Below are 13,911 nucleotides of genomic sequence, written 5' to 3'. Positions count from 1 at the left end.
TGGATAAAACAAATACCTCCATAAAAATAAAATCTAATGGTGAAAATAGACTTGTCTAACTTTCTTAGGAATGCAAATTGGGTGTCTATTTAGCCAATCCAGGACTTTGACTTACTAGATAAAAGTCTTTCTTTCTTTTTTTTTTTTTTTGAGGAAGATTAGCCCTGAGCTAACTACTGCCAATCCTTCTCTTTTTGCTGAGGAAGACTGGCCCTGAGGTAACATTCATGCCCATCTTCCTCTACTCTATATGTGGGACACCTACCACAGCATGGCTTTTGCCAAACGGTGCCATGTCCACATCCAGGATCCGAACTGGTGAACCCCGGGCCGCCAAGAACCGGAACGTGTGAACCTAACCGCTGAGCCACCGGGCTGGCCCCAAAAGTCTTTCTTTAAATAGGGATTTAGACAGCTTTTGTTAGCCCAAAACTCCAGATGATGTCATTGAGATTGAATTACACATACCTTGGGTACCGTGAGGTACACTACCGACATCAGACCACATCCAGCGGGGGTGAGGGGCCCCCTGAAGGAAAGGGGGTGCAAGGACTGACTCTGCCCTTGGGATGAGGGAATCAAGGCATACAGGAGCTTCTCCTTCAATTAGTCCCCAACAAACAGAAGTGTCCTAGGAGTTAGTCGGAATCCTAGCTGAGGAAAGGAGCTATTAGCCCAAGAAGAACTCTCCATTTTAGACTTTTAAAAATCACTCCTCCACCCAGCCAACTCCAATAAAGCTTGTTACACACCAAAGCCTGGGCATGCCTCTATTTTACTGTCGAGTCAAAGGATGAGACTTTTAGTGAACAAATCAGTACACAGGAAAAACAGCCTGGAGAATTGTATCAGTCAGGCACCTATCTGGTAGGGAACAGACATCATCCTCAAATTAGGATCATAGGGAAGGATCGATAAAAGGACTATTGACAAAGGTGTGGGCAGGGAAGAGGGAAACTGGAAGGAAGAGTGCCGTGCCATGGGGTAACAACTGAGGAACAGTGACTGCACCTATGCCCGCCTGCAGGGACCAGAGATTGAAGGACTCCCAGAATGTGGAAGGAAGGGATCTTATGAAAGATTTAAGAGGAGCTGCGACCTGCAGTTGAGGGACACAGTCATCCTAATGTGACCCTGCAGGGAGGGAGCCAGAGGAATAAATAGCCTGACCTCACTCTCCTCTCTCCCTCTCATTTCCTGCCAGGGCTCCTCATTGGCCAGACCAACCAGCAGCCAGAGGACAAGGAGCCCATGGATGTGGTCCATCCAGGACAGCCTCTGGGAGCATAGAGCAGGGTGGGAGGGTAAACAGAAGACATCAGATACAAGAAGCACACCAAGCACAAGCACGTGTTCACTTGCAGAGCTGGGACATTTTCACAGCTCATAGAAGATGATGGCCAGAGGAGGTGACAAGTGACCACCAGGGTGAATTATGGAAAGTCTAAGTATCTGAAGAGTAAGCCAGTGGGCACATAAACTTGTTCTAAATCAAAGCATGACCACTGTTCATGTATGCGTATGAGATGTACACAAACATACATATGCTCACTAAATGATATGTTTATATCTAAGTGCTCCATATGTGCTATTGTTATTTATTCACGTATTCAACAAATACTGAGTTCTTAACATGTACAAGGTGTGAACAGGGTAATGTCCAACTAAAAATGACAGAAGCATACAGGTGCTAATTTAATTATCTTTAAATTAGCCTAATTAATTAGCTTTCAATTTAATTGCTAATACTTTCTTCAGATGATCACATAAACTTTTAGCTTTCTTTAAAACTAAGATAAGAAAAGAAATATCCACAGCAAAAAACCCGAAACAACTAGATTAAAAAATACGCAAAGGACTGAAATAGGCATTTCCCCGAAGAGAATATAGAAATGGCCAACAAGCACCTGAAAACATGCTCAATATGACCAACTGTTAGGGAAAGGCAAATCAAAACCAGAAGGCAATACTATTTCACACCTATTAGGGTGGCTATTATAAAAAATAGAGAAAATAACAAGAGTTGGTGAGGATGTGCAGAAATTGGAACCCTTGTGCCCTGTCGGTGGGAATGAAAGTGGTGCAGCTACTATGGAAAACAGTATGGTGGTTCCTTTAAAAATTAAAAATAGAATTACTGGGCCAGCCCCAGTGGCCTAATACTTAAGTTTGGCGTGCTCTGCTTTGGCAGCCTGGGTTCAGTTCCTAGGCATGGACCTACACCACTATTCGGTGGCCATGCTGTGGCAGTGGCTCACATACAAAATAGAAGACGAATGGCAAGAGATGTTAGCTCAGGAAGAATATTCCTCAGCAAAAAAAAAAAACAACAACAGAATTACCACATGATCGAGCAATTCCACTTGTGGGTATATACCCAAAATAACTGAAAGCAAGGACTCAAAGGGATATTTGTATGTCCATTTTTTTTTTTTTGAGGAAGATCAGCCCTGAGCTAACATCTGCTGCCACCAATCCACCTCTTTTTGCTGAGGAAGACTGGCCCTGAGCTAACATCCGTGCCCATCTTCCTCTACTTTATATGTGGGATGCCTGCCACAGCATGGCTTGAGCGGTGCCATGTCTGCACCTGGGATCTGAACCGACAAACCCCTGGCCGCTGAAACAGAACATGTGCACTTAACTGCTGCGCCACCAGGCCGGCCCCCCTATGTCCATGTTTATAAAGGCACTGTTTGCAACAGTCAAAAGGGAAAGCAGCCCAAGTGTCTCTCAAAGGATGACTGAATAAACACAATGTGGGATACACATACAATGGGATATCATTCAGCCTTAAAAAGGAAGGAAATTCTGACACATGCTATAACCTGGATGAACTCTGAAGACATTATGCTAACTGAAATAGGCCCATCACACAGGGACAACTACTCTATGATTCCATTTATAAGAGCTACATAGAGTAGCCAAATTCACAGAGTAGAAAGGGGCTGGTGGCAGGGAGGACTGGGGAGTCATGATTTAACGGGTACAGGGCTTCAATGTGCGAAGATGAAAAAAGTCATGGAGACAAATGGTGGTGATGGTTTTACAACAATGTGAATGTGCTAAATGCCACTGAACTGTATACTTAAAAATGTTTAAAATGGTAGATTTTGTATTATGTATATTTCTCACAATTTAAAAAAAAGCAATACTCACGGATTCCAGCCCAAATCTTGTGGGTTCACATACAGAATACCAGCTCTGGAAACAGTGGCCGGGGTTGCTGTTCTTAAGTGATGAATCTCAAAGAGCAGCCTCATGGAGGGAGTGAGGGCTACGCGCTCATTGCTGGCCAAGGTCAGCACCTGGACAGAGCAGCACAGCATAAAGGAGGCCCTGTCACTCGGGAGCAACCATAACAACACAGTCCTTCCCCCAGGAGAAGTGCCAAAGGCTCTGAGCTCACTGTCCCCAGTTAGAAGTGCAGTGTGAATAAAGATCTCAGTTCATCCCCTGGGGAGCTCACTGACCCTTGAGGAAGAAACTCCCCAACGTGGACTCATTCACGCCAACCTTTAAATAACTGTGGTAATTATTACTAAAAATAAGACATTTGTTCTAAGAGTTGATTACATGAAAAGGCCTGAATACCATAAAAATAAAACTTGTTTTAGAATCTGAAATACCACAATTATCAGTTGTCCCATAGAAACTGATGCAAGTATTAAAGATCTCTATGTTTTATGATGAACAATGTCTTGGTTCAGAAAACAGTAATTACTGTTAATTTAAGGAAGTTACTACTTCTGTAGCAATGACGATTACTGATTTCTTTCCTGACTCTAATGATAGACCCTGTGTTGTTTAAATGGTGTCTCACACATCTGTACGTCACCTTTTGTTTTTGTTTTTGCTGGGAATGGCGGATTAACCACGGCAAAATGCTTACGAATGCAGTATATGCATTCTGTATCCATAGGAACTACTTAATGTCAATAGTGAAATTTTACCAATTAAAGGACACAAACTTGTTCTTTTATTATCCAAGTATTTCATACTTGATCAAAGACAAGCTGTAACCATTTATGCCTAGCTCTTAGAAAATGGTAAAACGTGTATGAACTAAATACTTGGCTACCTATCTAACTCTCTTCAAAGGTGGTTAAATTTACAGAGACAAGAAAAATTTATTCCTTTAAATTCTTTAACAGGGAAATTAAGACAATAATCAGGAAAGCGCCACTTATCAAAATAGTCAACAAGTGAATGGCACTCTTAATACACTCCAGGCATTATGTTTAAGGTTTAGCACTGAGGTATTACTCACCTTGTTATCATCCATGACAGTATTTAGTGACTCAATCCACATGGGATCAATATCTCCATCCAGGACTATCCATTTTGGTCCATCATGCATAAGATTTGCTTGTTCTCGTAGAATGGATGAGAAGAGACCTATGAATTCAGAGTGACAATCCTAATATATATTGGAGTTGAGTGGTGTTTATTTCCAAAATAAATTTGTATTATTTCTACGGGAAGCTCTTTTATTAAGTAAATAAATTTGCTGCCTCTTTCTGGTGGTCAATGAGTAATACCTTTCGAGCTATACTTGGGCTCCAGACCAATGGCAAGTTTCTCTTTCATGAGAAAGTTCCTTAACTTCTCTGACCGAGCTTCCCCAAATGTCAAATGAAGATGATAGTATGTTCCTTGAAGAACAGTTGTGGAGATTTATAGAAGGCAATGTACATGAAATTCAAAACTTACACCAAATTAAGATATTATTCTTTTTCATGCCCATATGTTCAGTATCTACTTCAGGCCAAGTATTAGTTTATTTCACCTTTCTCCATTTTTCTATAATAATATCCAAGGGACATAATTCTAAAGCTAGAATGTTTGAGAAATGTGGTCATTGGCTTTATATTATCATTACTTAAGATCTATAGATAAAAACATTTAAAATCCAAAGTCCTTTTTGCCATTACTACATATGTAAGAATTGTGTGTCTTACACAGCGTATTTAATAGTTGCTGACTTTTCAAACGCTGGTATATAATACTATGGTGAGAAAAACTGTTGCAATGTATGCATGTGGAAGGTTTTGTTTCCACTGTGAAGTATTTTGTGTAGAGTATTTTATGGTAGAACCCGCCACAAGGCTTCATAAAGAAGCCAGCTACTTTTTCTAATGGTCACTGATTTGAGTAGCTTCCATAGACTTTCAGCATAAACTGATATTATTTCCTTCCTGCCACAGTCCTAAAAAAGAGTCAATTTTGATTGTCACACAAATTAAGGATACAGTGTATTCATGATAAGAGGACGGAGAATGACAAGGTGTGCTTCTATAGAGAGGATCATCAGGGACGTCTTCTCTGATGTGACATTTGACCAGACACTTCAACAACATAAGGGAGCAAGCCACGCAGACATCTGTGGGGCTGCAGATGGCAGGAACATCAAGTGCAAAGGCCTGTGATGGGAGGATGCTCAGCATGTTCAAGGAAGAACAAGGAGGCCAGAGTGTATGGATGATAGCAAGTGAAGGGCAGAGCACAAGAAATGAGGTCAGAGATGGGGAAGCGGAATATAATCACACTGAACCTTGCAGGCCTTGGATGAAGGCTGGATTCTAAGGGTAATGGAACCCACTCAAAATCGCAGAGGACTAACATTTTGAAGAGCGCCCTCTGTCTGCTGTATGGAAAATGAACGGCAGGGAGACCAGTGATGAGGATGCTGCAATAGGACAGGCAAGAGGTAATGGTGGCTTGGACTAAGGTGGTAGCTGCCAAGAAGGCGAGAAGTACTGGAATACAGTATATACTTTACAGGTAAAGCCTATAGGATTTGCTGTGAGGTTGAATGTAGGGCTTGAAAGGGAGAAAGGACTCAGGGATGACACCAAGCTAGTACATTTACTGAAATGGGAAGTAAGAACAGATTTTAACAAAGGCATCTGCTTGTCTGTAAATACTTTCGGGCAAGAAACATGTCCCATTGACTTTTGTCCCCGGCACCTAGAATAGTGCCCACCTGAAACTCAGTCAGTGTCTTGTATTAGGTACTGTTTCCCGAGGCGTTCATGTGGAATTCTTTCCTGGTTTACAAGGAACCCTGACATAATTGATGTGGGATAAAACACCCAGCTCTGAGCATGAACCTACTGAATGCAAATTGACCACTTATTCAAATCTAGTTTTAATTTATAGGTTATAGATGCTGTTGTGAGCTGCTCTATTTCCAATAACGCCAACACTTAAACAGTAAATCTGCAACTATGACTAAAATTGGCTTGAACTGAGAAATGGTTTTCTGGATGAAAAAGAGAGAAATTTTTAGCATGTCAAAAGGGGAAATACTACTTGCCATCTTTCCATTCTCGGGTGGCATGATGTATGAAACCAAAGAGTTCGTCTGTTGTCACAGCTTTAGGGTTTAAGTCATTCCACACAGGTTTTTGTTTCATGTTAACATATGTTCGGTTCAGTGTTCTCAAAATCTGAAGGGAAGAAGGAAAGAAGCTACAAAAATTACTACTAATGTAAGCCAAACAGAAAGCAAAAGATTTCCAAAGGATGCTTTTATTCATTACATGTTCCTAGATATTCTGTGTTAAGATTGAGAATGGAAATAAATTTACATATGTACATTTTCATTACCATCTTGAAACACTTAATCCTACAATCCCTTAGGATCAGTTCATCTGATTCCTTGAACAATGTAGACTAGAGAAAGTCACTCTATCACTTGAGATTTTTAACCATGTGTGCATGAAGGACTATATGCAAATTAGTGCTCCTGCTCGTGTTATTAAAATCAACTCTGCTGTATATTTAGATTGTCCTTAAAATTTAGCCTGCACCAGAATGGCTTAGAGGGTGTTAACAACACAGATCACTGGGCCCCGTCCCGGAGTTTCTAATTCAGTAGGTCTAGGGTAAGACTGATAATTTTGTTTCTAATAGGATCCCAGGGGATGCCTGTGATGCTGGTCTGGATGTGCTTTAAGAGCAATAGTTCTCAACAGGAGATTGTCTTGACTGGAGGAAGAGGGCGTGCTACTGGGCATTCAGTGGGCAGAGGCCAGGGATGCTGCTAACATCCTACAAGGCACAGGACAGGCCCTACAATAAAGAGTTATCTGGTCCAGAATGTCAATAGTGCTGAAGCTGAGAAACCTTGATCTAGATAATTGAGGAAAAGAAGCCTTGAGGATAAGAATTACAAGATAGGTGCTTAATACAGTATATGTCTGTATAATTGACACCTTAAATCAAGTATCTGCCCTGACTATCCTTTTTGCTTTCTCTGAAAACCCCTGGCTCTTATTTTAGATATTTATCACCTAACCTACTCACAGGAGTTTTGAAGGACTGATAAACAGTTGCCAAATACTCTGGAATAATAAGTTCCTAAATAACATGGCCCTGAGCTTTGGTGCTCTACTTACATCAGCTTAAGTAAAGGTTGAATAGAACAGAATCAGTGAAGACTACATGAAAGAAATTGAATGCCTTAGGAATATTAAGCTTATATTTTTAGAAACCATTAATCTACTGGAAATTACAGAATTTAATTTTATCCTTCCTTGAACCATGCCCCACATTTGAAACTTACTCTAACAAAATAATTACAGGTCTATCAGTTATCTACTTTAATATTTCAATTATTACATTTTTCACTAGAAAAAATCCTATACAGGGCCTCTCTTTACAATTGTTCCACTTTGGGTTCTGATCTAAATACTGGCAAGTTCTATATACACCCATGCTCTAAAGTCTCATATGCCCACTCTGATTATTTTTAGTCATTGGCTACTAAACATGTTTATACCCAAGCACCCTGAATTAAAATGCATGCAGTTCTGCATACACCGTCTGCCAACCAAGAAAATAAGTATGTTGCCAGGACTGTCAGTAAGACCAAACAAAACCAAGCAGTGAACTAAAAATGGGGATAATAATACCCATAGCACGTCATTGTGCAGAATAAATCACACAGAATGCACCTAGCACAGCACATAATGGTACCTCAAAAATGTGGGGTTTTGTTCCCTTCCTTTCAAGTTTTGTTTTGGCCCTAAAGAGGCCTATATGTCTGAGGGAGTATTGAAGAAAAATATTTGACTTTTTCTTAATGATATGGAGAGGAGAATCTAGGATAACTTGGAAAAGATAAGAAAATGGTTTTCATAAATGTGGGTAGGGCCAATCCAATCCTGCATGCCAAGTGTCTTATTCTAGAGTTTCTCAATATGTTTACTTTGGATAACAGAATTCAGGTATAGTTCTATTATTGAAAGGTGCATAAAATAGGATGGCACACATCTAAATGCATGAATAGGATGCTAAATATCCCATATGGGAAGTCCAATCTTCATCTCAGCTTACTTTTCCTATTTGAATGCAATCTTTTATTTGTTACTCTTTCCTTGTGCCCAATATAAAGAAAAATAGCGTCAACTGATTAAAGAACAATATTAGAGTCTCAGATTCTAACGCAAAATTATGGTGGACTTCACTGAAGGCAACTCTTGATTACAACTGAAAACAAGCCAAAAAAAAAAAAAATTTTTGCTCCTTCCATGGCTGAAAGCTAACAGGCAATTTACCTTACTCTTTCCTGTGCCTGCATTTCCAACCACGAAGACGGAGTGCCGTACGGCCAACAGCTCCTCAAGCTGGACAACCTGCAGAACAAACAGCCCGTCACTGGTTTCCTTTAATGAGTTTGTGATTTAAAAAAAAACAACAAGGGGCCAGCCCGATGGCACAGTGGTTAAGTTCACATGCTCCGCTTTGGCGGCCCGGGGTTTGCTGGTTCAGATCCTGGGTGCAGACTTATGTACCGCTTATCAAGCCATGCTGTGGCAGACGTCCCACATATAAAGTAGAGGAAGATGGGCATGGATGTTAGCTCAGAGCCAGTCTTCCTCAGCAAAAAGAGGAGGATTGGCAGCAGATGTTAGCTCAGGGCCAGGGCCCCTCTTTCTCAGCAAAAGAGGAGGATTGGTGGCAGATGTTAGCTCAGGGCTAATCTTCCTCAAAAAACAAAACAAAACAAAACTCTACCCATTTTTTCCCCAATTCTCTCTTTACAACTCAAGTCAGGCCCCACTGACATTATATTCCAGGGAAGTTTAAACAGATGAGAAGTGCACACTATAGTTTCTCCTGGATCTCCCAACTCCGAGCATGGGAGTGAGAATGAAGGAAGACCATTACCCAGTGAATCAGTGACACAGGCAGCAGTGCAGCACAGTAGAACTTGGTACATGGCAGGGACTGCTTACAAAATTAACGACTCCTTGTGAAGTACGGGACAAAAGAGTAGATGGCCAATCAACATCTACAACTCAGTAGCGACTTCTCTAAAACATCTAAAATAGATGCTCTATATGTACTTCAATGTTCCTATAATGGCCACACCCAAATTGAGCATGCATATGCACAAGCCTCTGATAAATCAGATGACGTCATGCATACACATTTCTCCTCCATTAAAAGCATGTACTAATGATTTTACTTCCCATTTTCTCTCAAATGGAGAGAAAAGAGAGCAAAATTAATTTTGGGTGCATGTCACCAAGAAGAACTAAGAAGTTCTATAAACTAATGAAAAGTATGCTTACATTTAAAACCATGACTTAAGCATATCTGGGTTTCTACCTTCTCAAAGAATGGGACTACAAAGTAATTACTTATATGGCCTTTAGTAAAGACCGCCATCTGAGAATGCTTTAAAGCATGTATTAAGATCATATAAAGTCAGTGTAATCTGTAAGTTCATGTTCTGGTTCAGGAGCAATTAGACAGTTACTCTCACTGCATATCCCAAGGGCTGCCATGACAGTACGCGCTCCTTTTACTTTGAGGACGAAGCTCTCCTCGGGCTGCAGGCGGAGCTCCAGGGTGGACTGCCTGACCATCTGCTCAAAGTGTGGTGCCCTCCTCCGTGGAACACCCAGGGCTGGGAACAGGTCGCTGACCAGGCCCAAAAACACAGGGACATCGTCAGTCACTATTTTAGGCATATTGAAGTCCCTTAATGCTCTCATGAGAACCTAGAAAGGAGAATAGAAAAAACTTTATAAAAAAGCCAAGACAGGGTCTTACAAACACCTACACAGCTGAAGGGGTTATCTTTAATCCTCCTGTCTGAAGCATGCGATATAGACACTGCTCTTTATTAGGGTGGCACTCTATCTATCGGAGGTGAAATGCTTACGAATTCACATATCAGAACACGAGAAGGTTCTGCCGACACCAGGGACAAACCTGAGACTAAAGTCAGCAAGGAGGCCCTGATCCTTCCCCGCCAGTTATCTGCTTAGCTCTGGAGGGAGGGTCTGAGGCCCTGCTCTCCTTGATCCTCCAGCTCCAGGATGTCAATTAACCAGGCTCATGAGATCACTTTACTCACAGTACTCTGAGAAGCTCAGAATGGTAAACTCAACCATTTGAAATTGGGATTTGCTCTATATTGGCTGAAAACCAAAGAGGGTTTTAGATTTAAAAGCATTAACTTGAACATCAGGGTGACTCTTACAGAAACAGGTAAGCATTCCAACAATAACAAGATAGCAGGAGAAAAAATAAATGCAAGAAAATCCTCACCCAATAGTGAATTGTGACTGAGAGGAAGAGAGAGAAAAATTGGAAAAGTAGAAAATAACATAAGAAATATTCTTTAATATGAAAAAAACCTCCTAGGAACAGTTTCTTTTTTTTTTTTTCAACTTCTCTAGTCATACTGCAGGTATAGATACTGCTGTATACCCATCACTCTCACTACTGACTTAATAGAAAAAACACACAATGTGGCTGTTACCGTTTCTTCCCAGGAGGGAGAGTAGAAATTTCCTAGCAGCTCTAAATAACCAACCAAGCATTGCAGTGCTGTTAGGCAGTTGTCCTTCTGTGCCATTCTGCATGCCCATCTCACATCCTGTGAAACGGACATACTTTCTTCCCCTAGCTTATGTTTTCACTGACTTTTTCAAGATTAATAGCCCAACTCAATCAGATTTCCTAAATGTTCCTTAGAGAAAATCAAACAGTAATTACTGAATTATTTGATTACAACCGCCAAAATACTTTTTGTGGCTGATATTTCAAAAGCACTTATAAAATCACATTTTCTTTCCTAGATTCATATCCTTTACTCAAGAATACTTGTGATCTTTTTATAACATAAGAAATGCCAGTCCTCAAAATATCCTACTTTAAAAATGATGTTACATTTTTTAAAAGTCATACCGTGCGCACCCCACCACCCAGGTATATACGTTCTTTCACGTGAAGCCGTTAAGTTACAAACTCAAGAAAACTATACGAGCACTGCAGTACCTGGTCTTCAGGTCTGTTTTTATCTCCTCGTTTCAGGGAGCCAGCTACAACCAAGACAGATTTAATAGCACGAAGTCCCCAATCATAATGATCCTAAAATCAAAACACAGGTATATTTTCCCAAAAATGTTATGAAGGAATAAGACTCTCATGCCAGAAGTAAAAGCCAAAAGCTAAAAGAAAAGAGTTCACATAAATCCATGCTTTAATGATGGAAAGTAATAATTTCCTCTCCTCTTGGAAACTGTGAAAACCATGTCCCTTCAGCATCCTCCTGCTTCTTTCGCCTGGTTCTCTACATCTGTCCGCAAATCTCTTCTTTCCACAGCATTTAGTTGCGGTATTTGCCCAAGGCTCCCTTGGCCACTCTTGCTCTTCTCTCTCAATAAACGTGCTAACTCAGGAGATCAACTACTTTGATGTTCTCAAACCACAAGCACATTCTTCCAGTAGTACACTGACAGCCCTGCCATTCCACCTGCTCCCGGCCCGCCATCTCTAATTGCCCTAATTATCTACCTCGTAATCACTCAGATGCTCCAGCCCTGATGTTGGCACTTAATGCAGTCTAATCTGTATTATTAAAATTCAGTGATAAACCAGTACCTCTGAGACCTCCACATTATCCCCGAGGAATTCCTTTCCCAGGCTCTGAGCTCCTGGAGGACAGAGCCCATCTCTACTCACTTCTGTCTTCTAGGCCCTAGCATGGTGCACTACATGGGGTAGGTGCTCAGGAAAGGAGGACTGAATTAACTGGCTGATTACATATAATCAGCCTTCTCTCCTTTGCCTTCCATCTACAATCCACATAGTAACAGCTCTTCTCTCAAATGTCTCTTAGCTGTGCCTGTGGGAAAGTCACTTAATCTTTCCAAGCCTTAGTACCATCATCTATAAAAAGGCAGATAAAAGGATCTATCCACTTTCTAAGGTTGTTGTAGGAATAAAATGGCTAATCCTTTGTGGGCAGTGAAATACTATATGCACGTATAAATATGCCCTTCAATCCATTAGCAGATAATGAAATCAATTTAGTAGGTCTTGACCATCATTTTTGTCAGTAATGAAATAGCATACAACTGGGGGCTGGCCTGGTGGTGCAGCGGTTAAGTTCTCATGTTCTGCTTCAGCAGCCCAGGGTTTGCCCGTTCGGATTCTGGGTGCGGACCTACACACCACTTGTCAAGCCACGCTGTGGCAGGTGTCCCCCAATAAAGTAGAGGAAGGTGGGCATGGATGCTAGCTCAGGGCCAGTCTTCCTCAGCAAAAATAAGAGGATTGGTGGTGGATGTTAGCTCAGGGCTCATCATCCTCAAAAAAAAAAAAAAAAAAAGAAACAGAGCAGAAAGGAATGAAAAATACCAGAGTATACTGCAAACGTTAAGAGTAAGAAGTGTTTGGTGAAAATTTTTGTTTCAGTTGTGCATGTGTGTGTGTGTGCCCCTGTGCATGTGTACTGCGTCTCAACAGAAAAAACATCTTTTACCGTGGGGCATGGTAAAAATCATTTGAAAGCCACTGATGTAGGAGTAGATTGGGGCTGGAGGAGAGAAGGAGAGGCGGGGAAAGAACCAGAGTTCAGAGGGCAGCGAGATTGGAGACGGGCTAAGAACTGAACGCAAATCTTGTTCCCACCACTTGTTAGCTGTGGACTTTGGGTGGGTTACTTTACTCAGTTTCCTCATCTGTAAAATGGAGCTAATAACACCAAATTCATAGATTTCTTGGAAAGATTAAAAAAAATAACACATGGTACCTGTTCAATAAATATTGGTTCCCTTCTTCCTCAAAACTATGATAATCTTTTCATCTTCTATTTTCTTCTAATTTTTATTCCATGTAAATGGGATCTCCTAAGTTCTTTGAAGTCAGAAATCTGAGAGTTTATTTCATTTGCTCTGAGTCTTACCCTCTTCATCATCAGCAGCAATAAATATATTAGTTGAATACAGTAGATGCTCACGAAATGTTTAAATATTACTACTGGAAATGGATAAGGTTGCAACTCCATTTTTCCTGGAGTCAATGACATTTTTTTCTTCTGATTTTTTCCCACTATGAAAGTATATGGGCTTATTAAAATATATATATAATAAAGAATAAGGAGAAAAATAAAAATTACTCACAATTTATTATCCAGAGACAAATGGTAGAAATCACATTGTATTTTCCAGTCACTTTATACGTATATAAAACACACAGTATAACATAAAACATATGCAAATTGTGTATCACATTCACAATTTGGTATGCTGGGCTTTGCATACAACACTGTCATAAATATTTTTCCATATTACTAAATTTGATATGATTTCCCAGCAGAATGTAAATTCAGTTACTAAAATGACAACATGAATTTCTCTCTCAGAGTCCAAATTTCACCCCAACAATGGGTAATTTAAAATGAGTATGTCTGGCAGTACAGATAACTGTGTGGTTGTAACTGTGGTATTTTAATACTTTCATCCTGGTACAGCTGCAAAATAATGTCACCAGGAACTAACGAAAGGTCATCAAAGGGACCAAAGTCGAAAGTGGCCACAAAGCTCATTTAAAAATACTGATGTTGAAACATATGTAATTTTTGTGGCAGATCAGTAACTTCAA

At 40.5% G+C, this 13,911-nt stretch overlaps 1 protein-coding gene across 9 annotated transcripts in view; it reads right to left on the bottom strand.

The window, feature by feature from the left end:
- The window catches only part of DNAH11 (dynein axonemal heavy chain 11), a 295,517-nt gene that overhangs the window by 158,084 nt on the left and 123,522 nt on the right, over positions 1-13,911 (bottom strand). For all 9 annotated transcript variants that reach the window (XR_011503420.1, XR_011503427.1, XR_011503430.1 and 6 more), the window contains exons 37-42: positions 11,302-11,394; positions 9,822-10,016; positions 8,565-8,642; positions 6,320-6,452; positions 4,271-4,398; positions 3,160-3,308 (exon numbers count right to left, since the gene is read on the bottom strand). Coding sequence is in view for 6 of the 9 variants with exons in the window: in XM_070510015.1 (XP_070366116.1) it covers positions 3,160-3,308; positions 4,271-4,398; positions 6,320-6,452; positions 8,565-8,642; positions 9,822-10,016; positions 11,302-11,394 (776 nt within the window). In the remaining 3 variants the exon portion in view is untranslated. The remainder of the gene's footprint in view (positions 1-3,159; positions 3,309-4,270; positions 4,399-6,319; positions 6,453-8,564; positions 8,643-9,821; positions 10,017-11,301; positions 11,395-13,911) is intronic.

Source organism: Equus asinus, chromosome 1, assembly GCF_041296235.1.
Source record: "Equus asinus isolate D_3611 breed Donkey chromosome 1, EquAss-T2T_v2, whole genome shotgun sequence".
Lineage (NCBI taxonomy): Eukaryota > Metazoa > Chordata > Mammalia > Perissodactyla > Equidae > Equus > Equus asinus.
The sequence above is the reverse complement of the archived record's forward strand: the minus strand, read 5'-3'. Positions and strand labels throughout refer to the sequence as shown.